Below are 25,359 nucleotides of genomic sequence, written 5' to 3'. Positions count from 1 at the left end.
TTCTAATCATAATTATTTGGGCAAGAAAACTTATGGTTGACTAATCCTGACATAAGTAAATACAAGTTATGTCTGTTGTTGGTGAACATATTTCTTTTTTCACTTAGGATAGTGAACATATTTTAATTCGATGTTCTAATGGATTTAACGTTCAACTTCGAGCAAAGCGTATCGTGTTCTTCAATTATAACCTTCTATTAGTCCTTACCCTAACTACTTGCACCTTGTGTTTATATTAGCCCAATGAATACATGACATATGTATTACTAAACCATAGCTAATTAATACATATTCTTGCCTTAATTTATAACTTTAATCATGGTAATTTAATCTGGTTTGATATAAGCATTGGGAGTGGTTAAATTTTTGCTACCTCACAAGATATGCTCATTTCTTCATGTTGCATAGAATGGTTTCCAAGAGATGAAAGACAACTCACCGAGCTGTTTGTACAACATTTGTAGTTCGAATGGAAAAGAAATTATTTGAATTTGAAGTTGGAAAATATAGTTTGTGAAAGTTAAAATTACATAATTGAATTTTTTGGAAAACCAGAATTCTGTAGATAGAAGATATATGACTTATGAGTGAAGTTGAAGATTTATAAAACTTCACTGAAATACACCTTCAAACCACTATTTCGAATTTTTCAACCTGGAGAATTCTTTTTACAAGTCTTGCTGGAAAAAACTCAAACACCAACTTTAAAAAATCATTTGCGAGCGAAACTGAAAAACTCCACACACTAACTTGAAGGAACTCCATTACTTAATGAGGACCAAGGACTAAAAGAGTTTTTTCGTCGACCAAAAAACTCAGCTCAACCAGCCAATAACCAATAAAAAAAGACAACATTCATTTCTTTACCATTTAAGTGAAGATGTAACAAGAAACACCAATCCAAATTCATACATAACATAAATTACAAAGAATCATACATCAAAATTATATAAAAAAATTAGGAGCTTTGATATAATGGTGTCAAAACTGGGAGGTTGCTTCATATATCTGGCTGAGTTGAAATGGTTTCTCTTTGTGGCCTGTGTTTCTTCCACTTTTTCTTGGTCATTGACATGATCCACTCGGGAACCTCACCACCAGAAGAAGTAATAACATTTGCTATGTTCCTCAAAAAAGGAATATCTGCTTCAGTATAAAATGTAATAGCCTCTCCTCTCCTTCCTGCTCTTCCGGTACGTCCTATTTACAAGAAACACAGTGTAGTTTTCAGTGAACAGTGGAAACTGTTGTAATTCATCGTAGGACTATGACGATTGATGATCAACATACCAGTGAGCCCACGCAAAATGTTTTGCGGAAGTCATGAATTTATTAATCACTATATAAAGTGGTAAAAGTGAAACGTAGATTGGATCTTTACCAATTCTGTGAATGTATGCTGCAGCAGCGTCTGGAAAATCATAATTTAATACGCAGTTGACCCCTTTGAAATCCATTCCCCGGGACACCACATCCGTGGCAATTAGAACCCATGTTTTTCCAGCTCTAAAGTTATCAACAGCATTTTCTCTCTGCATATAATTGAAGTGAGTAGGAACCAGAATTAGTGTCCAATACAGCAGCACACAAAATTAATCAAGCAAATATAAACCATGACCCTGCACTTAAAAATCCACTTAAATTTTTCTATCAAACTTCATCAAATAAATAATACCAAAAAAAGGTCCTGCAGTTAAAACCAACCCCAGAAATATATAAAGAACTTAATTCCCATATTTAAATCAAAGGTCTAAGGTGGCTCATTTATTTGGAGCAATGAATCCATAAATAACTAGAAGTTCCTCCTACGTAGGTAAAATTGCAGAGCAGGTATCTCCATCTTTCCTGATGAAATCAGCTCTCTTCTTTAGGTGGTCAAGTCAACATCAGACTCTAAGCTCCAGTTTTCAACCTTGATTTCAAACAAGGAACCAATAAAAGCAACCAAAATAACACTCTTGTGATCCTGGCCATCCATAATCCAGCGGTCAAAGAACGAATAGACTGATAAATGCTTAGTTGAAATGAACATAATAATTACAGGCAGTCTCAAGATTATCTTCCTCTTAAAGTGTGTTCTGATTTTAGACTAAAACAGACATCCCCCTCTCCGTGATGAACCACCCGTTGATGTAGAAAATGCAGAAGACATGCCAGAATTACCTGTGTCTGAGAAAGATCTGAATGGATAACATCAGCTCGAAAATCTTCCAATTTTAGTTCGTCATATAGCTCCTTTGCACGCTCCTTGTTTTGAACGAATACTAGCACCGGTGGATTCAAACTCTACAAATATAATAAAACAATAATAAGATGAGCTTGGTATATGTTATTACTTACCAAATCATTGTAGATGTTGATCATAGATCAGCTTAACAGAACAGCAAGAAGATAGCTACCTCAATTAGCACAAATGATAAGATTTCCCAAATGATCACAATATGATACCACAATATAGAAGTACCAAACTTAGCCGTGAAAATGCAATTGAGCATTGAATAGAATGTGATTCGAAGGAAACAAAAATAGAAGTACCGCATTGAGATTGCCCCTTGAACGCTGATATTGACAGTTTATACACAAATCCAACACACTTTGACGGCAAAAAGGACAATATTTGTAACTTAAAACATATATGTTTAGCTCCCTTAGCTTTTTGGTGTAAAAAGGAAAATGTACAAGTAGATAGGATGGTTAATTTCCTCGGTCCTTTTCACATGTAGATAGTCTGATAGTGTACCAAGATGCATTTTGTTGGGGTTATAGTACTTACTCATTGCACTCTCTGGGTGCTATTATCATTACTTTTTAAAAAAAATTAAAAAAAAAACAAAAAAAAAACAAGCACCTAGAAGGTACTGTTCAAATGTGTATTTACAGAGAATTCTAAGGTGAATCCCTTCCTATTCTTAAAGGGATTCTACAAGCTCTATCATTTGCTTCAGCTTCATTTACAGAGTTCATTTACTAAGAGGTAGAGGTAGGTCTAAGAAGAGGTGGGGAGAGGTGATTAAGCAAGACATGGTGTAGCTTCAGTTGACCGAGGACATGACCCTTGATAGGAAGGTATGGAGGTCGAGGATTAGGGTAGTAGAGTAGGTAGTCTAGAAGGTTCATAACAATAGTATTGACGCACAGTTTCGCTTCCTGTTGGTAGTAGGTTTGTATGACTAACCGTTGTTTTCTTTCATTGTTATCACCTTACTGTCTTGTTGTTTTTATTCTGCTTTTATATGGCTTTTTGGTACTATCCCTTCTTGTCTATATTTTCATTATTGTGGTGCTTATGCTTTCCTGAGCCGGGGGTCTATTGGAAACAGTCTCTCTATCCTCACAAGGTAGAGGTAAGGTCTGCGTACACACTACCCTCCCCAGACCCCACAGTGTGGGATAATACTGGCATGTTGTTGTTGTTTACACCAAAAGTGCTTCTGAGTAGATTTTCCCTTTGTCTTCAAAGCATCTGTCATTTCTTTCTCTCCAAATAGTTCACCATATACGTGCAAAAATAGTATACCACCACTTCTTCTGCTTTCTACTTCTTCCTTTAACGTTCCATCACTTTAAAAGTTCACAGTAGCTCTAGGCATAGTCCATTTAAGCCCCACCATGTTAAGGAACAGCTGCCACAATTGATCAGTAACATGACAGTGCAAAATAGAGGATTGACATTCTCAGATTCTTTTCCAGAAATATAACACTTTACACTGATTACTTCCTTCCATAGTGCATGTTCTTCTGAAGTGAATCTCCACAATCATTTCATCATTAAACTGCAGTTATGTTGTCTTAATTTCGATTCCAAAACCCCTTACTTCTAATTAAGTGTAAGTGAATTCCATTTAACAAAATGGGAAGTTTTATTATATATTGCCCTGCCAAAGAAATCCCTTCTTAGCTTGCCCAACCTCTTCTCCACTTTGTTAAGGGAAATAAGGACATCACAGATGTGGGAAACGAATCAAGGACCTATTATCAGCAGCAACCAACACCCCCCCCCCCCACACACACACACAAATGATAAGTATCAACTTTTCCACCTTGCCAACCTCTTTTCACATCTTTCTAAAACTCCCTGCCAAATGTCTAAAGCTTTGTTCCTAGATCAAACGGCAATAATCCAACACACCTTTTTTATTCTTTATAAGCTTTTGCCGCATCATATAGCCAACTGGATGAACTTTGTTGCAAGCAATATATTTTTAGGCCGCTTTTGTGTATAACTCATGTATACGGGGATTTTATTCCTTTCAAGGTAGTAATACTCCTTTGCCTATCAAACCGAAAAAATGAGTCGCTTACGTAACAGTAGATGGTAGCAAAATGGTAATTTAAAAGCAGCAAAGAAAACAGGAGTTTCATATCGTGTGAGAAAAAAGAAGAAAAATGTCCAAATCATCAAACATTGAGATCCTCAAAATATTCAACAAACCAACTGGTGTCAGCTTAGTGCCCATCTTCTGGGAATGTAAAGATCAAATAAGCAGAAAAAAAATATCATGAAAAGACGGAGGCACATAATGCCCGTACAATATACTGGAGTACTTCAAAAGTGATAATTAGACAGCAAATGTAATATCCATATGCAAATCACTCATGCCCAAGGACATGGCCCTTGATAGAAAGATGTGGAGGTCGAGCATTAAGGTTGTAGGTTAGGAGGTAGTTGAGTATTTTTCTACTTTGTAGAGGTGTTAGACTAGTCTGACAGGGTTGTCTTAGACGGCTAGTGGTTAATGTTGTGTTCACACTATTTTCCCATTTTTCATTGTGTCAGGCCTTATCTACTGATTGTTGTTAGTGCTTTTCATCTATTCTCTGGTCCTTATGTTGTTGTCATTATTTCTATTGTTTTCTGTTGATAGTACTGATATATTATCTCTCTTTTCGTCTTCTTGAGCCGAGGGTCTACCGGAAACAACCTCTCTACTCCCTCAGGGTAGGGGTAAGGTCTGCATACACTCTACCCTCCCCAGACCCCATTTGTGGGATTTTACTGGGTTGTTGTTGTTGTTGTTGCAAATCACTCATGTAATTTTGTTGTGCAATTATGGTGGAGGCAACCTCCAATCACTGCAAAAGAGGTATACAACCAATTCAGACAAATAAGCAGCATGAGGATCATACCTCTGCAAAGCTTTGACGAAGAGCTAGAAGTTTTCCTTCTTCACTCCCTACGAATACCAACTTTTGCTTTATTGTTTCGGAAGCAGAATTTCTGCAGAAATGCAAAGCAGCCAAGTAAGCATTCGCCAACACAGAGAGACAGAAATAGGAGAGAAAGGACAGAAGAGGCCGACGATTTTTCTTCTTCCTCACCAAGAAACAACAGAAAAAAGTGTACAAGCAGCCCAAAATAACTGTTCACTTCACTGCAGTTTTAAAATACATCTGACAAAGGCCTATTAGTACTTACTTCCTACCAATAATGACTCGAACAGCATCATGCATTATTGTACGCGCTCTGTCTTCAACTATATCAGGTAAAGTAGCACTGAACAACGACCGAAGAATTGAAGGATTTGTGCACGCGTTCACCACAAAATCAACCTGCTCTAGCAAGCCAGGCTCAAAAAGCTTATCCGATTCATCTAAGACAAGAAATTCAACCCTGCACCAAAAAGGAGTTGGTGAAAAGGCATACTAATGCAGATTAAAAAATGGACTATATTTAGCACCAAATTCTAAATAGCAACATTTTATACGTCTACACAGTAAAAGCCAAGGCATATACTCCTCTACATCTAATTCGGCATGCAAATATTCAAATCTCAGTGTGATTGTGCAAATATAGTAGTAAAACAAAGAGAAAATCTTTGAAATCATTGCATATCTACACTAGACCCTGAGCTTCACCAATTGGGTTTTATTATGAATTACAGTTCAAATTATGCATTCATCCTGGGATCTACCATCTCATCGCCCTCTAGAATCTTCTTTAACAAGACTCCAGACTGATCTAATATCAAGAAGATTATACTTTGAAATGACAACACTAGCACATGGGAGTTTGACCACTAGAAAATAAGGAACGTACCTTCTTTTTTATCAGAGAGGAACATACCTACTTAAATCAAGCTTTCCTTTGCGGATAGCAAACTGTAAGCGCAATGGTGTCGAGATGAGTATATCACATCGCAATTTAGAAAAGTCTCCACTTTTAGCGAGCTTTTTAGTCATCAACCTGATGTAGAACTTCTTCCCTTTAGCCAACTTTCTGCATTCTCTTGTAGTCTGAGCAGCTAACTCTTTTGTAGGGGAAAGAATTACAGCTCGGACACCATCATTTGAAGTATCCTGATCAAGAAAGATGGCTGTCAGATGTCCAACAACTTCTCATAGAAAATGATATTGATCACAAAATATCATAACAATGCCAATATATATACCTTGAGTTTCACAAGTATTGGAAAGACAAAAGCAAATGTTTTTCCAGAACCAGTAGGTGCACAAGCAAAGCATTCCCGTCCCTTATGAAAGTCAAATATGATAAAAGACTGTTAAAGGAAAAACAAGAAAGATATATAGTGGCGGGATCAAGGAAGATCATACAGATAAGAGGACTGGAATAGCCTGTCTTTGGATTGGTGTTGGTTCTTTGAATCCCAGTTCTGCCAGGTTGCGTAATAGATATAATCGACATTTATATCTGTATAACCATATACAAACAGAACATTGGTAAAAGAGAGGACAGAGGGAAAGTCAAGTGCAGGCAACAAGAAATAGACTGATAAACACAGAGAAAGCAACTTGCTCATCACAACAAATTTTGTGTAGAGTGTTAGTAGATAGTCGAGCATTCTTGTATTCTATTATTCTTAGATTTCTATTACTATGTCTTGTTTCTTTTGCTTCGTTTTCTTATTATTTTGTTATTGTTACTGCTTGTTGCTACTCCTTTCTTTTCATCTTCGTTGAGCCGAGGGTCTATCGGAAACGACCTCTACCTTCTCAAGGAATGGTTAAGGTCTGCATACACACTACCCTCCCTAGACCGGACTTGCGGGATTATACTGGGTTTGTTGTAGTTGTTGTTGTCTCTCATGAAACGGAATGTGAAACAAAGAAGGATACTCCGAAAGGAGAGTTAGGAAAGAGGTTCCATTCCAGAATTGCAGAATCCTACCTCATTTATCACCAATGGTCTATTCCCCCAAAAAAGCACAGTACACAGGTAAAGATGACAGGACGAAATAAGAGTAGCCCTTGAGAATAAAATCATCTAATCATGCATGATATATTTCAAAAACTCCTGCCATGTATGCTCTTTAAGATGAGCCTTCCAAATTGAGGCCTCTTCCCCAACCATTCCCCAGGCAAAATGAGAACAAAAATTGGAATGGAGAAGAACAGATACCATAATTGCAGGAGAAACAGCAAAATCTTCATTAGCCTACTTTATTTCGCATGCAAATATCAATTAAAAAGAGCTTAAAGTGTTCATCAACATCCTGTTACATCGTATTCTTGCTTTACACACATCACAACAAAATGCTTTAACTCACATAAAATTAAATTGAAGGAGAAATAGAAAGTGTCAACCAAAATGAATGGACTAAGGCTTTGTTGGGTGTTTCACTAAATGTAACTTCCTTAACTTGATCGAAGTATTCCACGATTAGATATCCTACTGTAAATAAGTAAGCATCTGAAATATTTGACCATAGTGAAATTTGAGACCATCAAGAGCAACAATGATGGTGGGATTAAGTGTCTCCAAACTAAAAATCAACAAAAAGCGTGACAGAGTACCTTGATCTTAATTCTGCAAAACTGTGCAATGGCGAAGGGACATTACTTCCAGAAACATGAATGCCGTGTAACTTCCGGAAAAGTGCATCCCTCTGAATCCAACAAAATCATAGGAACAAAGGAAATACATCTCTTAAATAAAAGTTCATAGTAATTCATGAACACAACAAAACAACTTCCTACCAACTGCCACTGTAACAAAATAGGAAGCAAACGAGACAAACCTCCAATTGCCGATGATATTCTTTTTTTCCCTCAAGCAGTTCATTTGCAGATTGATCATTCTCTTCACTGGCAGCTTCCTTTTTCAATTTCGAATTTTTGAAAACGGAGAATCCGTCCACTGAGTCTAAAACCAATGCTACGAATTAGGACAAAAGGCAAAGCAGCAAACTTTAGTACCCAATCTATACTGGGAACAAAGAAATAAATAAGAAGCTCAAATAGAAGACAAAAAAGAAAATTACCAGGAACTGTTCCCTTCTCCTTTCTCTTCCTCTTCTTACCAACACAGGTATTTGTCGCATCTTCCATTTCGGATTTTTCATTCTCAACTAACTCCAGCTTCTCTAATGAGTTGTCACTTGTTTTATGCCCCTATTTTAAATATAAAAGAAATCTTCATTTGCAAAACATAACAGAGGCACACTATGACCCACAGATATACACAATAAGAAATAATTAAGCTCTCAAAAAAAAATGAAACAACAAATATGCAAATGCTATTGCTACATAGACACACTTAAGAGGAACTCGGAATTCCTTTTATTCTCTTAAAACACACAGTCAAAATTCGTTTGCAATGTAAAATCAACAAAAACTGGAACAAAAATATTAACTAGGTTTCTATTATATGCATAAGATTACACAAAAGTAAGAACGTTTTCAATGTAAAAATCAACTCAAACTCAAACGCACAATTGCAGAATCATATGTAACAAAAATTTAGCTCTTTTATTCGGATATTTAGGACGAAACTAAAAAAATTACCTTAAACCTGTCAAAATCGGTGGCAAACTTTTTACGATTGAAAGTGATGCCGCCGAACAAAAAAGATGCATCTTTTTCCATAACCCTAAACTGCGGAGAATGAAGCTATGAGTGAAACTCAGCAGGTGTTTGGTTGAAGAGGAAAATAGGACCTGAAGTTAACGAGGAAATAAAATAGAGGGGATGTAAATGAATTGCAGAATGAATATTTGGGGCAAACCCTACAACTTGTATTGGCAGCTGATAATTTGGGGACTTCAGTTCAGGGGTTTAGAACAGTAGTTTATTTAGATGCTAAAACCCTACGAGAGGAAAAGAGAGAAATAAAAAGAATAGAGTATAATTACAAATTTACGTAAATTTTCTCTTTACAGGAGTTAAAATAACTTACCAAACGTTCAAAATATACTTATTTTGAAACCACTTTTGGAAAAAATAATTCTTCATAAATTTACTTTGGAATAGAGCAGTTTATGTTCATCAATTCATTCATAAAACGCTTTTGAATGTTAGTTAAACGATTCGTGTTTGGCTGATTTTCTCTAAAATATATTTTTAAATATTTAAATTATGAAAAGATGATACGAAAGCTTGGCAAAACAAGCTTATATTAATTTACGAGTAGAGAATTTTAACCTTTGTGACTTATTTTTTACTTATATTTTGTGGTAAAATTATATTCTCATTTCATTGTATTATGAATGTACTATATGATTCATGCTTCTTCAAATAGTTTTGCAAACTTATAAAAATAAATGGCTGGAATTATCCAATTAAACGAAAAGTGTTGATTAATTATGTAAAAAGTACTGTACTAAAGGTATTGTACATATCTTGGACAAAAAAGCTACAAGAGAAATGACTTTTAAAGTTACTTTCTAATATTTAATATTTTTTTCATTTATAGTATTACTCTTCATGTTGAGCCTTAAATTAAATGATTCAGTGGCATGAAAGAATTAGATCATAATATACTTTTGTCAAACAAAAATATAAAATAAGGGACACTCGCATAATATTTAATACAAGAAATGTTATGTGTTGCAAGTGGAATCTCAAATGATAAATGTATAATTGATAAGTTGATTTTTAGCCAAAGTCTCTTGTATTTTTATAGGATTTTATGCCCCATTTATTGGAAAAAGAGACTAATTATATTTTGAATGGTTCGATTTCATGTAATGAAGCATTAAGTACGCTTAAGGAATGGAAAGGAATCAAAAATATCAAGAAAAGGTCAAGTCCAAGTGAAAAATAAAAGAAAAGCTGAAGTTTGAGCTTAGCCTTGCGTAGGCAAACTTGTGTAGGCTACACAAAGGAAGAACATTAGAAGTGAAGCTTTAAGGGCATTATGTTTTTGCGTAGGCGGAAAATCTGAAGTGTTCAAGCTTGCGTAGGCTACGCAGTTAGCCTATGCTCTTGCATCCAGCCTATGCAAGTGATCGAAGGGCAATTTTGTCCACTTTTGGGACTTAGTATAAATAGTTATTTTAAGTCATTCTAGGATATCTTTTTGACAAGAATATTTGTGCAGTAACTTTTGGGATTTTGGGTGACTGCACCACTGTTATATACAATCTTTCTTTCCTCTTTAGCTATTATGTTTAGATTTTCATCTCTTTTTGTATTTTCCTTCAGTAATATGTCTAGCTAAGTTTATAAAGCTAGGATTATGAACCTTAAGTTGGGTTATTAACCAACAACAATGGTTATATTGTTTATATTAATAACCCAACAATATAACCAACAACAATGGTTATATTGTTGGGTTATTAATATAAATTTTAGGTTTGATTAAGCTTTGTGTTATCTAATTACTCTATGCTTTATTGATCGATTTTGTGATTGCAAACACAAAATCCATGCTTATTTTGTTTGTTCTATCTTGAAAAAGTGGAATTTAGCTTGGGTATAAAGTAATTAGCTAAGAATAAAATGGGTTAATCACTTGATTAATGAAATCTAGCTAAGAATCGTGTGATTTCTACTTGTGTTAATTAATTGCACATAATTGAGCTTTGGTTGTCTTGGAAGAGCCACTTGGGGTAGAAACCTCGTAAGTGTTGGAAAACATTAAGTTGGTAGAACAAAAATTGAAGTCATAACATATGCTTAATTAACTAGAGTTGAACATTTGTATACCCAAGCATAGCCTACACAAAGGGGAAGCAATCCTATCACATTTCTCTTACTTGTTACAACTACATCTTACTTGCATTATAAGTATTCGATAAAATTCCTAGACTAGTTTACATAATAATTTTAGAAATAATTGAACAACCATTCTTTGTTTGAAGATTACATTAAGAATCACCAAATTTATACATATTTGGACACTCTAACATATACCTACTCCTTGTGGGATTTGACCCCAACCTTATTGAGTTTATTATTGCTAGCGATCGTGCTACGCTTCATTTAAAGGTGTAAGACTGGACGTCATCAATTTTTGGCACAGTTGTCGAGGAGTACGGTGTTCTTGTATTACTTTATTATTGTACGTTTTCTTGAGTTCTTGTCTTTTCTTCGTGATACCTTGATTCATGTGTGCTTGTTGTAGGTTACCAATAGCGAACAACAATGACCTTAGTGATTTTCCTCTTGGGGCCATTAATGAAGATATGGTAGATAAAGAAGCGGCTTCGGTTCAAGGAAATTGGCATGGTCGAGGGCAAAACCAATACCAACCTTCGCCGCTTCCACCACCACTACCTCCACATGGCCAGTCGTCTCAATAACTTGCCGCACTAAATGATGGCTATGCAAGTGAAATTATCCCACCTCGCATTAGAGCGGGCACTTTTCAAATTACAAATGTCATGCTCACCTTTCTTGAGCAAAGAGGCTACTTCACCGGAGCACCTCATCAAAATACATAAAGCACTTAAAGAGACTTGTATATGCTTGTTGGGGAAGTAAGCAAACAATTGTGTCCGAAGATGCGTTAAAGTTGAGGCTATTTTCTTTCTCCCTAAGGGAAAAAGCCTTGGATTGGTTAAAACACTTACCAAATCAGTCTATCAATACTTAGGATGAGTGGACGAAGAAGTTTATTGCCAAATTCTTCTCACCCGGGCACATGGCTATTTTGAGGGATGAAATCTTGCCATTTAAGCAAGAACTGAATGAGCCACTAGATGAAATTTGGGAACGCTATAGAGCTATTGTGAAAGAATGTCCTAACAATGATATGACGGGGAACATGTTGCAACAAACCTTCAACCGTGAGATTAAAATAATCAATCAATGTGTAGTGAACCAACTTGCCGGTGGAAACTTTATGACCATGCCTTACCCGGAAGCTTGTGCCATACTTAATAAGATGGCAGAGACATCATCTGCTTGGCAATTCCGAGCAAATGTGCCTCAAGGGGATCCGAATATGATTCACCTCAAGGATCTAGCCAAGAACTAATCAAAATCAATGAGGTAACTTTTAAGGATCTAGCCAAGGACAATAGAGGCCGAGTAATAACCAAGGCACTTGGGACAATAACAATCAAGGAAATTGGAGGAACAACAATCAAGGAAACCAAGGTTAGAGTGGCGGTAATCAAGGTAATTGAGGGGGTGGATCTTCCCAACAATATCAACAAAGATCCTACCAACTTCCTTCATACAACAACCAAGGTGACTCTTCAAATCATTACCAACTTTTAAGGATGATGAAAAGGATGCTCAAGAAACAAGAGCAATCCGATAAAGAAATACGAGAAATGAATCAAGTGGTGGCTTCTCATACTACTTCAATCAAGCAAAATGAAACTCAATTGGGTTAAATCTCTTCTCAATTGAATGTGAGACCACAAGGATCATTGCTTAGTGGCACAATCCCAAATCCAACGAGAGATGAGGGAATAAAGCGTGTGTTTGTCGTTTCCACAAGACGAGGCAAAATCCTAAAGAAAAGATCTATTGTAGTTGAGGATTATGATGGAAAAGGGGAGTTGCCACTCAAATATGCTTTTCCTAAGGTCAAGAGTCTCAAGGCTCCTAAGGTTTCTCTTCCCAAGGTTGATGATCCTCCTAAGTTGATGAAGTTCCTAAGCAAGATGTACCTCTCATGGTCAATGAGACACCTGAGGTGATGAAGTTCCCAAGAGTGAGGTACCAATAATAAGTCAATTATTATTGAAGAGGTGCACCAAGTACCTCTCAAAATGCAAAGGAAGTCCCTTGAAATGAGAATAAACAAATCAATAAGGCAAGCAAAGGAAGCACCTAAGGTGTACAAGCAATTACTGAGACCGCCTTCTCCGTTTCCATAAGATTTGGAAAGAAACAACAAGAAGGTCAATTATAAAAGTTCTATGATATGTTGAATCAAATCACCATCAACGTGCCTTTTGTGGAAGCTCTTGAAAAGATGTCGGGTTATACTAAATTCATGAAGGACTTGGTCATTAAGAAGAAGAATATTAATTTTGATATCATCAAGGTCACCCACCAATGTAGTGCAATCATCTCACAAACTGGGGTTAAGAAGATGGAAGACCCAGGGGCTTTCGCTATTCCTTGTGCTATTGGGTTGACAAGCTTTGCAAAAGCTTTGTGTGATTCAGGGGCAAGTAACCACTTGATGCCTTATGCCGTTTTCAAGAAGTTGGTCTTGGGTGGTCCAAGGCCTACATCAATGAAGTTATTAATGGCGGATCGCACTTTGAAGAGACTATTGGGCGTTATTTATGATATCTTGTCAAAGTGGATCAGTTTTACTTCCCCGTAAATTTTGTGATTCTTGACTGTGAAGTAGATGTAAAAATCCCAATCATTCTTGGTAGGCCTTTCTTGGCTACCGGGAGGGCCGTATGTGATGTTAAAGCAGGAGAGCTCGAATTTTGGTTAAATGTTGAAGAAATGGTCTTCCGCATAAAAAAAATCAATAACATCCACATGACCATGGAGTGATATCTGTGATTGATGTGGTTGATAAAGTGGTAGATGAGCATATGCAAGACATTTATATGGATGAAGCTTTGCATACTGTTCTACTCAATTCGGAGAATGATTCAATTGAGGGTTACATTGAAGCCGTAATGGCTTTGTAAGGACTTGGTTCCTATTCTTACAAGCCTGTAAAATTGTCCCTTGATTTGGAGAACCGGGTTACTCCTCTTACTAAACCATCTATCAATGAGCCACCAAAGCTTGAGTTAAAGCCCTTGCATTCATATTTGAGGTATGAATTTCTTGGCCCTAATGAATCTTTGCCCGTTATTATCGCATCATCTTTGTCTAGTGTGCATGTTTATTTATTGCTTGATGTGATCAAAAAGCACAAGTTGGCATTATGATGGACCATTGCAGATATCCAGGGATAAGTCCGTCCTTTTGTATGCACAAGACAACTTGGAGGAAGGGTGCAAGCCAAGCGGGAACACCAAAGAAGGCTCAATCCTCCTATGCAAGAAGTGGTAAAGAAGGAAATCATAAAATAGTTAGATACCAGAGTAGTGTATCCAATCTCAGATAGCACTTGGGTGAGCCCGTTACAATGCGTGCCAAAAAAGGAGGGATGACAGTGGTTCTCAATGATAAGAATGAGCTAATTCAAACAAGGACCGTCATCGGATGGAGGGTTTGTATGAACTACAGGAAGTTGAACAATGCTACCCGAAAGGGTCACTTTACACTCCCTTTTATTGACCAAATGTTAGATCGGTTAGCGGGAAGGTCCTTCTATTATTTTCTTGATGGTTACTCGGGCTATAACCAAATTCAAATTTCCTTGAAGTCCAAGAGAAGACGAATTTTACATGTTCTTATGGCACCTTTGCCTTTAAGAGGATGCCATTTGGTCTTTTTAATGCTCTGGCCACCTTCCAAAGGTGTATTCTCTTGATGGGTGTTTGGCTAACTTGGCCAAGGTGTTGAGATGATGCGAAGAAACAAATCTTGTTTTGAATTGAGAGAAATGCCACTTTATGGTAGAAAAACACATTGTGCTTAGGCATGATGTGTTCAAAAAGGGTATTGAAGTTGATTCGGCAAAGATTGATGTTATGGGTATTCATAAAATCTGAAAAACTGAACCAAACCGACCAAAAAAATCGATATTTTCTAGGTTTGGTATGGTTTTGGTTTTGAATATTAAAAATTGATCAAATTTGGTTTGATTTTGGTTTTAATCATAAAATAACCGGAAAAACCGAGCCAAACCGACTATAAAAGTAGCTATTTAAATTTATTATTACACCTATATATATGTATATTTTTATATAAAGTTTCTAAAATTTTAGAGTACATATTAGTCATTTGTATTTTTAGTCTAGTTTTTTGCTATTATAATAATCTAATTCATTGCATTTACATTCTAGTTTGATTGGTAGTTTTCTTTTGCTAAATACAAGAATTTATTTCATGTTACAAATAATCAATTTATAATTGAGTACTTAAATTACTCATCACTATTTGATTCAATTATCATTAATATATCTTGGTAAATGATAGATTTCTCAAAGAACAATTAATTTGTTAGTGTTAAGTTGAAAATATGGTTGCCGGAATATGTGTTTGGTAGTGTATGTATCATATTTAAGAAAAAAAATCGATAAATAATAGAGAAAACCGAAAAACCGACAAAAACCGAATCGATAAAAACCGACTTAATTGGTTTGGTTGGTTCCAATATTTGAAAAACCGACTTACTTGATTTGGTTTCTTTTTAGGAAAAAACCAACCCAAACTGAACCATGAACACCCTAATTGATATTATTGCCAAGTTACCTCCGCCAAATACCGTGAAGGGTGTAAGAAGTTTTCTAGGGCACACGGGATTTTACCATCATCAAAGACTTCTCAAAAGTGGTGAACCCATTGTGTAAATTATTGGAGAAATATTTCATGTTTCACTTTGATGAGGCTTGTATGGTTGCTTTTTGAGGAACTCAAGTGGCGTTTGACAACCACTCCTATCATTCAAGCTCCAAACAGGGAGTTGTCGTCTGAGTTGATGTGTGATGCAAGTGATGTCGTCGTGGGGTTGTGTTGGCCCAAAGAGTAGGCAAGCTTTTCCATCCTATTCACTATGCTAGAAAAACAATGAATGTCGCTCAAATGAACTATACGGTAACTGAAAAAAAACTTCTTGCAATTGTTTACGCTTTTGACAAGTTTCGTTCTTATCTTGTAAGTTCAAAGGTGGTGGTGTATTCTGACCATGTTGTAATCTGGTACCTTTTGGCAAAGAAGGAGTCAAAACCAAGGTTACTTAGATGGATATTACTCTTGCAAGAGTTTGACTTGGAAATCACGGATAGAAAGGGCACAAAAAATTAAGTGGCGGGCCACTTGTCTTGTCTTGAGTTGGGGGGAGGGAGACCTTTGGAGGTCGAGGAGATCAATGAATCCTTCCATGAGGAGCAAGTCTTTGCAGTCGCAATTGTTGTGGATGATGAGTTGCCATTGTACACCGACATGGCCAATTTCTTGGTGACTGGGTTACTATATCCAAGGATTCCTTCATACTAAAAGAAGTTCTTGAGGTATAGTGACTCCTACTATTGGGATGAACATTATTTGTTTAAGATATGTGTGGACAACATTATAAGGAGATGTATCCCAAAAGAAGAAGAGATAACGATCTTGATGGCTTGCCATGAATCTCTTTATGGTGGACATAATGGAGGACATAGGACAACGACTAAGGTTCTTGAGTATGGATTCTATTGGCTCACTTTGTTCAAAGATTCCAACACCATAGCCAAAGTTTGTGACCAATGCCAATGTCAAGGCAACATCTCAAGAAAGAATGAAATGCCTTTGAATCCGATTGCAGAGGTGGAGTTATTTGACATGTAGGGAATTGATTTCATGGGACCGTTTGTGAGCTCCTACAAAAATAAATACATTCTTGTGGCGGTTGACTATGTATCCAAATGGGTTGAAGAGGTAGCTCTGCCAAACAATGACAAAGGAAAACGGAAGTGGAGGTAAAATGACTATACCCATCAGTAATAATTGCATGTGCATGCTCAATGAGTATGAACTTTTGCCAAATGGGATTGGGTTAAAAGCCCAAAGATTAAAGCTTTATTCATATTTGAGTATTCCTTTTGTGTTTGGACTTTTAAGGAAGAAGGGGGCTTAATTGGGGTTTAAGAAGCTCAAAAGCTTCTCCAAGAGAAATAAGGCAAAGCCTGTATTGAACAAGGAAATTCTCAAGTAAGAGTGTGTTTGGTATGAAGGAAAATATTTTCTAATTTTCCCATATTTGGTTGGCTTAAATGTTTTGAAAAATATTTTTCTTATAAACTCATTTTCCTCCAAATGGAGGAATATTTGGAGGAAAATGTTTTCCTTATCAAGAGAAGGGAAAACATTTTCCAAAACTTCTTCTCAACCTTCCCCGCCCTCACCACCCCACCCCACCCCCTCTCCAAAAAAGGTTTTTTTTTTTAAATTTCAGTTTTTCCGTTACCACCCACCCTACTACTCTCCACCCCCAACCCCCACCCCCTTCCCGCAAAAAATAAATATTTTTTATCTTTTTTTTATTGCAATTTTAAATTTCTGTTTTTTCGTTTTTCTGCACCACCCACCCCCTCACCCCACCCCACCCCCACCCCGCACAATTTTTTTTTTACTTTTTTTTTGTAATTTTTAAATTTTTATTTTTTCGTTTACTCTCCTCCCCCCTCCCCCCCCCCCCGAAAAAATTTAAATATATTTTTCAGTTTTTAATTTTTTATTTATTTATCAGTTTAAATGTTCAAAATTTTACAAGTTCCAAAATTATGAGTTCCGAGGTTTATGTGTTTGGAAGTTTACAGATTTACAAATTATGAAGTTTACGGGTTCGAAATTCCGCAGTTTTGAAAGTTTAGCGGTTCGAAAATTTATAAAATTTGTGGGTTCGGAAGTTTGTTGGTTTAAAAGTTTATGGCTTCATGTTTGTTATATCTAAATTATTTATGAATACTCTTGAAAAGTCATTTTCCTTAATTTGGGTACCAAACACCGGAAAATGAATAAGATTACTACTTGTTTTCTAAGAAAACATTTTCCATGGAAAACATTTTCCTTTATACCAAACACACCCTAAATGTTTTTCAATTCTCAAAAGCTAATACTAAGATTGCTTACTCTTACTATTAACAATTGTCTGCATTTGAAACTTGGAACTGAAACTTATGAAACAGAGTAAAAGTCCAATCAGTTAAGACACATGAAATTCCAGTTGACTCACAAGTCACAACTAGCAAGTAAAAGTATATATAAAATGCTTTTAAAGCAAGGAACTAGGCTTATGACAGGCTGTTCTACGCCTATGTCCCGTATATCTCTTGTTTCTCCAAATCGAAGGAAGGTTCGGCTGTTGCAGGCATTATCTATCACCACAAATGATCCTTCTCTCACCATTACTGTGGAAACTCTGAAGGAGCAAAAGAGCAAGATGGTTATTAGAAATGGTAATTTAAAAGCTAGCAAAACGAAACACGACACCAGAACGTGCAGATATGCTTCGTACAAATGTGGATACATAGATTCAACTAACTCAAACATGACCTATTATTAGCACAATCTTTGTGCATACAGAGTTAGCATATGTATTTTATAGCACACTTATTTATGTCAACCAACAACTGAAGTAAAAATGACAGAAGCTCTATCTACCTAATTGTCCCGTAGAAAGCAACTAAAGGACTTCAGGTAGAACTTGAACTATGGCATGCCAAACAGAGGCGGATTGAACTTTGTGGGTTCGGATTTAGAGTTTTAACACATTCCATATAATTTATTGGGTTCAAAATCCATTATTTGTACTTAGTGATTTTTTAACACATAGGTTTTAAGTTAAGGCTATTGGGTTTGGATGAACACACCGCCGCGGGCATGTTTACCCAGAAATTGTTTAATATGTTATATAGTTACTTTAGCATAGTTAAATAGGTGAGCATGTTGTAGTTTATGTACTAATGTTCCATGTTGGGTAAATGCAGCATCATTAACTGAGCCTATAAAAGTATTTAGGGAGAAGACGATTATCTTCTGCGTTCACACAATCTCTTCACTCGTTGCTTATTTTTCACATGGCAGCAGAGAGTCTAGTCACCAACAACGTTCAGGAGAAAACATGTCTTCATCATGCAATTTTTCGGCAACTGTTGAATCAGTTCGAGGTTAGATTGTCCATGAGTGCTCTGCATAATAAGGACCACCACAGAACTCGATATCTTTGACACAGAACCCAAGAAGCTGTGCCGTCATCGGAGCTCGCATGCGGAAAATAAGTTCACACGTCTACACGCACTGCCACATGTACTCTTTTCATGCCACTTTCAGACAATTATCTTAGTTTTTTGGGATTTAACTCAACCTCCACACTTGTCTAATTTTAAGATATTCTGACAAGTTTTCAGAATATCGCGTTTGGCCAAATTTTCCCATACTCTGAAGATTGATCCCAGCTTTTGACTTTTTTTTCTTTTTGAGATGGTAACATATTTGTATATATTTAAACAAGAGCTACACAAAATAGTGTAATCCTTCATAATTACAGAGAGAAATTCAACCTGAGATCCTAGCCCTTAAACCAACTCATAAGTAATCTAAAACGCCAAGAATAGACTCAGCTTCTTTAAGGAACTCTAGTCTACACCAAAAATAAAAAAGCACTAAACAGTTCACCTTCAACTTCTGAATAGAGCTGCTATTGACCTTAGCTCACTAATTTCTGTTTCTTCCTTCTATGTCGGTTTTTACCAAAATCTCCCACGCTCTTAAGACTTGATCCGAGCTTTTGATATTAGCTCACTAAACTTCAGAACTTCCTTCCCATTTTTTTTTCTTTTTGGATTATGGGTTTTGGAGACTTCCTCAACAAAGAGAGTTCCGCCAGTAGTTTTCACGTATTTTTCTAGCAACTATTATTAAACCTTCAGGTTTGTCTCATCAAATTTTCAAACATTTTCTTCCCTTTTAAAAAAAAATAACACTTTCTTTTAAGGCTTTGTGGTACTTTCTTCAATTGTTCGATATTTGTCATTGAACTCTTTCCAATCCAATAGCATGTGGGCTGGATCTGGCAAATCTGATACCAAGAAGATGGGCTCCTGTTGTTCGAGTGGTTGGTTGGTTTTGTTATCTATTTATTATGAGCTCAGTATCAGGGAATCGTCTCCACATGCTGTTTCCTCGGGTAAACACTTTCTCTGATGTCTCCCCACCCCTGTTTTTGAACCTTGATTCCTAACTCATGAGCTTACAAATCTGTACTATTTATTATTTTCAGTCTCTTCCCATAACCACATTGGCTAATGAATCCCAAGCCATAGCAAATTATCTCAAGCTATCACTTTTCGCTCTTTAACTTTCATTTCAACCTCACATCTATTATTCGGTTATCCTAAGAACTTAGCTGTTCAGTAACATTTTAATAATTCTATAGTCATACAGGATTGCGTACCGGATAAACAGTTAGTAAGCATGAGTCATATCAAATTTTTACTATCTTAAACTTCCATGATCATTCACAGCTTATCCTGTTGTCGATTCTCTTCAAATACTATGCATATGATGAAGACATCATAGTTTATCTAAAATTCAAATAATTGTACCTTCTTCCATCTCACTTGTCTTTGTCTACATTAAGAAAGATGGATATTTCTAGCTCTTAAAATTGAAGAAGGGCTCAAAAGAGAACAATATGTCTTCTACTCAAATACAAAAATGAGTCTCTGGTAGTATTTTTCAACTAGGTTTGTGTAGAGCTCAATGCATAAGGATAAGGGTCCTGATCTTTGAGAACAAAATTATTTCCCGACAATGTTACACATGATAATGCTCAAAAATATGCTTTCTTTCAAAAATGGCATTCTTTGGCTTCAAGACATAAGCCAGTGGTTCTTCCATGCAAGACCCGCCATGACAGAGCTTCCAATGCGTACTTTAATAAGTTGCGCAAAAGCTCTTTCTTATCAAGGACTAAAGTGCAAATATGCTTTTTCTTTGTAGTAATTCCCTAATGGGTCATTACTTCTATTCCAAATAGATCTCAAATACTTTATGAAGTTACACTAATTAGCCAGTGAAAGTTTTCCAATTATTTCAAAGCTCAATCTTCCATTTATTTCAACTCCCAATATTTTATCAAGTGTGTAGAAGATATTGAAAAGGTGTTAACGCATTGAATTATTTTCCAAGATTTTACAAGTCAGTTTAAATAATATCTAACTATAATATATTACAGTATGATCCTTTGAGGTCCCAGTCAAAGCAGCCATGACCACAGCTCAATAAAACTAATTTGTTAACTCATTGACACAATTAGTTATTTTTCTTAATTAATTCACATTTAACTAATTAATACCCAATAGAAAATCATGCTTTCTCATTGCAACAATCGACAGATCTAGATGACCATATAGCAACAGGTCAAGAGACTCAAGATCCCCCAGTACACTAGGATATGGAGGAGATACCAAAACCTTCCACGATATATTGTTGTGTAATCAAATCCCTCATGTCTTACGTCCCAAATGAGGTAAGTTTATTTCTCGCTAAGAAGGAGATTTTGCAAATTATTGAAGTATGCATTGGAAATCCTATCTATTCCCATTTGGATATAAGACATGAGGGATTGGATTATACAACAATTTGCAAATTATCGAAGTATGCACTGGAAATCCTATCTAGATAGATCTTGGAAGCAAGAACCACTAGCATATTCCTTAAAGATAAAGAACAAGAAAGCATTTTCTCTTAAGCACTTCTATGTGCAATAATGTCAAGGAATAATTGTGTTTTGCAGACTAAAACCTTACCTTTTTATACATGATGCATTTAGTTCTATATAAGGCTTAGTTAAGAAATACAACAAGAGTCATTGTTGTATTTGATGCCAGACTTGTTATTCTCTCTTGAGGCATTTGCTTCTTCCATCTTAAATGCTCAAAATTACATTGCTTCTTGGTGGATTTAGCTTGAGAGGGAGGACACTTGGACTCCTTAGAGACAGAAAATATTCATAATCTACAAGCTCGTAGGAGCAAAGGAAAGTTAGGTGTGTTATTTTAACTCCTTAATTTGCATATTCTCATGAGTGTACGATCCTTTCATGAGATGATGGAATTGTGAAATTTTTGAAATTCTAAATGCTTCTGTTTCTTGTTTACACCACCACTTCCTTCAAAAGGTTGTCACCTAGGCTTTCTTTTTTCTTTTTCTTTCCTTTTGGCCGGGGCAAAGGGGGAAGACTTAGACGGAAGGTATACGTGGACATAATTTTCCTAAGAATCAAGATTGCATATTCCCCCCCCCCCAATCCCCCACCCCACCCCCCCCCCCCCCAAAAAAAAAAAGGAGGAACTTTAGTGAGAAGGCCAAAATAAACTCTAGAAGGATCACTATTTTGGGCGACCAAATCTAGGAAAATTCCTCTCCACTCCAATCCTAGATTCTTCTTGGAATGAAGCATCAGAGGGATGTGTCAAAAACCACAGTTTATTCGTCTGAAGTGGTTGGTGGAAGGCATTCCTTGAAAGTCCTTTTATAAGGAAATCTCCACACAAAAAAAGAAGTCTTCTTTTGGGATAAATTCAAAAACAGAAAATTTACTTGTTATTGAAAAAATTTCACCTGGAAGATCGTTGAAATTAGCTAAAAACCAGATCTCTCTCGTTCTAAAATGCTTTTGGAAATGAATCCTTCCAAGGACTTCTTTAGCAAGACTGAAGAGAAGTTAGTCTCAGACAAAACCAAGTCTTTGCTAGTGTTTTAGAACCTCCCAGTTGAAATATTCGAGAAAGCTACTTGAAACCTTTTTCCAGAAGATTTTTTGGGCTCATTTTAGGTAAATTAACTAGGTGTGCAAGTAAGCTTCCAACAAAGTATTGCCCTTCAACACTGCACAACTTACCTGCAAGAGACCCATCCTTTTTTATTTCCAGAAAGAGATCCCACCTCACAATACCTACACCTACGTAGTGGTTAAACAAAGTTTCCCACAAGCTTTGAGTGCTAAAGCATAGGTTTCGCTTGAACAAGTCCTTGAGGAAAGAACACGTTGAAGCCGAAACTTGATTTGTTCATTGTGTCAATTATGATCTTTTGTGCTTTTTTGTTATGCTTTCATGTCATATCAGCTTTAACTATTTGTGCTTTCTAAACATTCTTTTCAAGTTTGGTGAACAGCGCAGACAGAAGGAGGCTACGGTTTACTGTTCAATTCTATAGCATTAGTTTTGTATTAGTGAACCTGACACAACACTAGAGATCAGTTAAAACAATCTCTGGTAGGCCTTCTGTTTCTGTTTCCAGCTCCTTAGTCATAATAAACAACTTTTCTTGCTTTGAAGCAATTTCATCATTGTAGTTTCTCTCTACTCTACCTCGCCTCTTCACTTACAAGTGCTATCTTTATCGATTTTCCTTCTATTTCATCGTTCTTATAGCTTTTAAGCCCATTTCCTAACCAAATGATAACTTTGAAGTCTTAGAACAGTGTGGATTTGCATCATTGGAAACAACCAATAACACATCAGGAGGCAAGGTTGCCTTCCATTCAGTCATATTTGAACCTGCCGTAATACCCTTTTAAGATCCAAGGTAGTAATAATGTCATGTATTCGAAGATAGATGAATGTCAAGTTTCTTACAGAATGATTAATAAGGTACTTCGGCTACATTTTGGTTAACCTTAAATTCCCTATCATATTGCCTATTCATCCATAGACTAACATAGAGAGAAAAGAGTAATAAAGCAATTAACATATGATGACTAAAGTAGAGAGCCATAACATCAAAACGATCAGTTAAGTTCATCAAATTCTGTCATCAAATATATAACCAATTATCATTTAACCAAACACATTGTATTAGTAGTTAATTCACAAAACGAAATCAATAACAAAGTCATGTTTCCATCATGGTAAAATTTAAACTGACAACAGATTATCAAAGGAATAGGATTAATCCCTTACCAGTGGACAACTAATAAATCAATCAGCACGCTTGTAGGACACGTGTTTCCTCGCAGCACGTGCATTCTCGTACTCAAATTTCAACACATTAGGAAGATGAGAAGTGTCCTTGACGTAAAAGAACCTCCCAAAAGCACTCTCTTCAATAACAGGGAAAAAACCACTGAGCACATTGTTAACAATCCAAAACCAACCCCCACCAAGCACTGCTCCTAAAGTAGCTCCAGCAAATACCTGCACCAAAAGCCTAGTGATAAGAGCTCAGCTTCTGATGTATGGGTTAGGCGCACATCACAGGTTTGAACCCCATAACATACAAAAGCCTAGTATTAATAAGGGTTGAGGGGCATATCCATTATCCGCCGACAACAACAAATAACAAACCCAGAATAGTCCCACAAGTGAGGTCTGAGGAGGGTAGTGTGTACGCAGACCTTACTCCTACCTAGAAGGTAGAGAAGTTGTTTTTGATACACCCTTGGCTCAACGAAACAAGTGAGGTCTGAGGAGGGTAGTGTGTACGCAGACCTTACTCCTACCTAGAAGGTAGAGAAGTTGTTTTTGATACACCCTTGGCTCAACGAAACAACCTAGTTTTGAATAAGAAAATAGTGTTTAAGTTACATACACCGTTAGTATAGAATACTATCATGTCACCTAAAAAAAATTTACATAAGCTTCCATAGAATAGTGAGGTTTGTAATAACTTAAAAATGAGTTTCGAAACGTTACTAGCTACAACAAGTAAATGTGAACTGCTAACATAAATTTATTTACAATGACCGTATATATAACTTAATTTCAAACGAAATGTACCTGTGCGACCGTATGATAACCCAAATAGACTCTAGAGTACAGAGTCAAAATCGCCATAGGCCAAACCAAAAGAAGCACAACCCATAATTGGTTTCTACAAATAAGTCCCAATTTTCTATAAGTCAACAGAGTAATATACACAGCGAAAAAGAACATGTACTGAGAATGACTAGAAGGCCAGCCATGAGAATCACAAACTTCAAGAAGAGCACAAGTTTCGGGTCGGGCTTGTTGGAATGATTTTTTAATAATTTCATTTATGAATTGGGAAATTAAAAGCCCAATAGCGAAGAAAATGCCCTGAAGTTCACGCCGGAAAATGAAATGAGAAACGAAACCGCCGAGGCTGATGAAAACAGGAACTAATGAAACCCATGCTAAGAAATGACCTAATTGATCTCCTTTTTGGTATCTAACGTGAGTCAATGTTACTGCTTTCAATGGATGTGGAGACATAGCTTTAGGATCTGATAATTGGTCAGATCTGTAATTGTTTGAGAATTAAAGAATGGGAAAAGGGGAAGGTAGAGAAGCCAAAAAACGTTGCCAGTATATGGGAAAGAGAAAAGAAGCTGGAACTAGCCATGTGTTTAACTACACGTGTGGAAGATCTGATATGCCGTTAACAATGTGGCAAGCAATAAGAGAATTGTCAATTCATTTTAATTATTGAGCATATAATAAATTTTCTAATATAATTATAAATTTTCCTAAGTGGTTTTGGTTTTGATGATTGACAAAGGAACACTTGCATGAACCAGGTTTATGGATAGTATACACAGGTTACAGAGGTATCCACGTGAAGGGTATAAGTATAAGTGGTTATATATGATACTTCCTGAATGAAAATGTTGCATGATTGAAAAGGAGCATGACTTCT

General features: G+C 36.3%; 2 protein-coding genes across 3 annotated transcripts; both read right to left on the bottom strand.

Moving 5' to 3' along the window:
• Positions 1-839: 839 nt before the first annotated feature.
• Positions 840-9,031, bottom strand: LOC107762477 (DEAD-box ATP-dependent RNA helicase 57). 2 transcript variants are annotated; one of them, XM_016580843.2, is made up of 12 exons: positions 8,743-9,031; positions 8,220-8,349; positions 7,977-8,101; positions 7,753-7,844; positions 6,553-6,649; positions 6,390-6,470; positions 6,065-6,297; positions 5,417-5,611; positions 5,128-5,218; positions 2,164-2,286; positions 1,382-1,532; positions 840-1,200 (listed from the first exon to the last, which is right to left on the bottom strand). In XM_016580843.2, the coding sequence occupies exons 1-12, from the start codon at positions 8,821-8,823 to the stop codon at positions 1,001-1,003; spliced, it is 1,599 nt and encodes a 532-aa protein (XP_016436329.1). In that variant the 5' UTR covers positions 8,824-9,031; the 3' UTR covers positions 840-1,000. The 2 variants fall into 2 exon arrangements, with proteins under 2 accessions (XP_016436329.1, XP_016436328.1); XM_016580842.2 differs by having other exon boundaries at positions 7,977-8,113; positions 8,743-9,002.
• An 8,797-nt stretch (positions 9,032-17,828) lies between these two features.
• LOC107762476 (lipid phosphate phosphatase gamma) lies at positions 17,829-25,075 on the bottom strand. The gene is made up of 3 exons (XM_016580841.2): positions 24,480-25,075; positions 23,664-23,897; positions 17,829-18,115 (listed from the first exon to the last, which is right to left on the bottom strand). The coding sequence occupies exons 1-2, from the start codon at positions 24,933-24,935 to the stop codon at positions 23,682-23,684; spliced, it is 672 nt and encodes a 223-aa protein (XP_016436327.1). The 5' UTR covers positions 24,936-25,075; the 3' UTR covers positions 17,829-18,115; positions 23,664-23,681.
• Between the last annotated feature and the right edge of the window lie 284 nt (positions 25,076-25,359).

The sequence above is a fragment of the Nicotiana tabacum genome, chromosome 10 (genome assembly GCF_000715075.1).
Source record: "Nicotiana tabacum cultivar K326 chromosome 10, ASM71507v2, whole genome shotgun sequence".
NCBI lineage: Eukaryota > Viridiplantae > Streptophyta > Magnoliopsida > Solanales > Solanaceae > Nicotiana > Nicotiana tabacum.
Note: the sequence above shows the minus strand (reverse complement) of the source record. Positions and strands in the feature narration are given on the sequence as shown.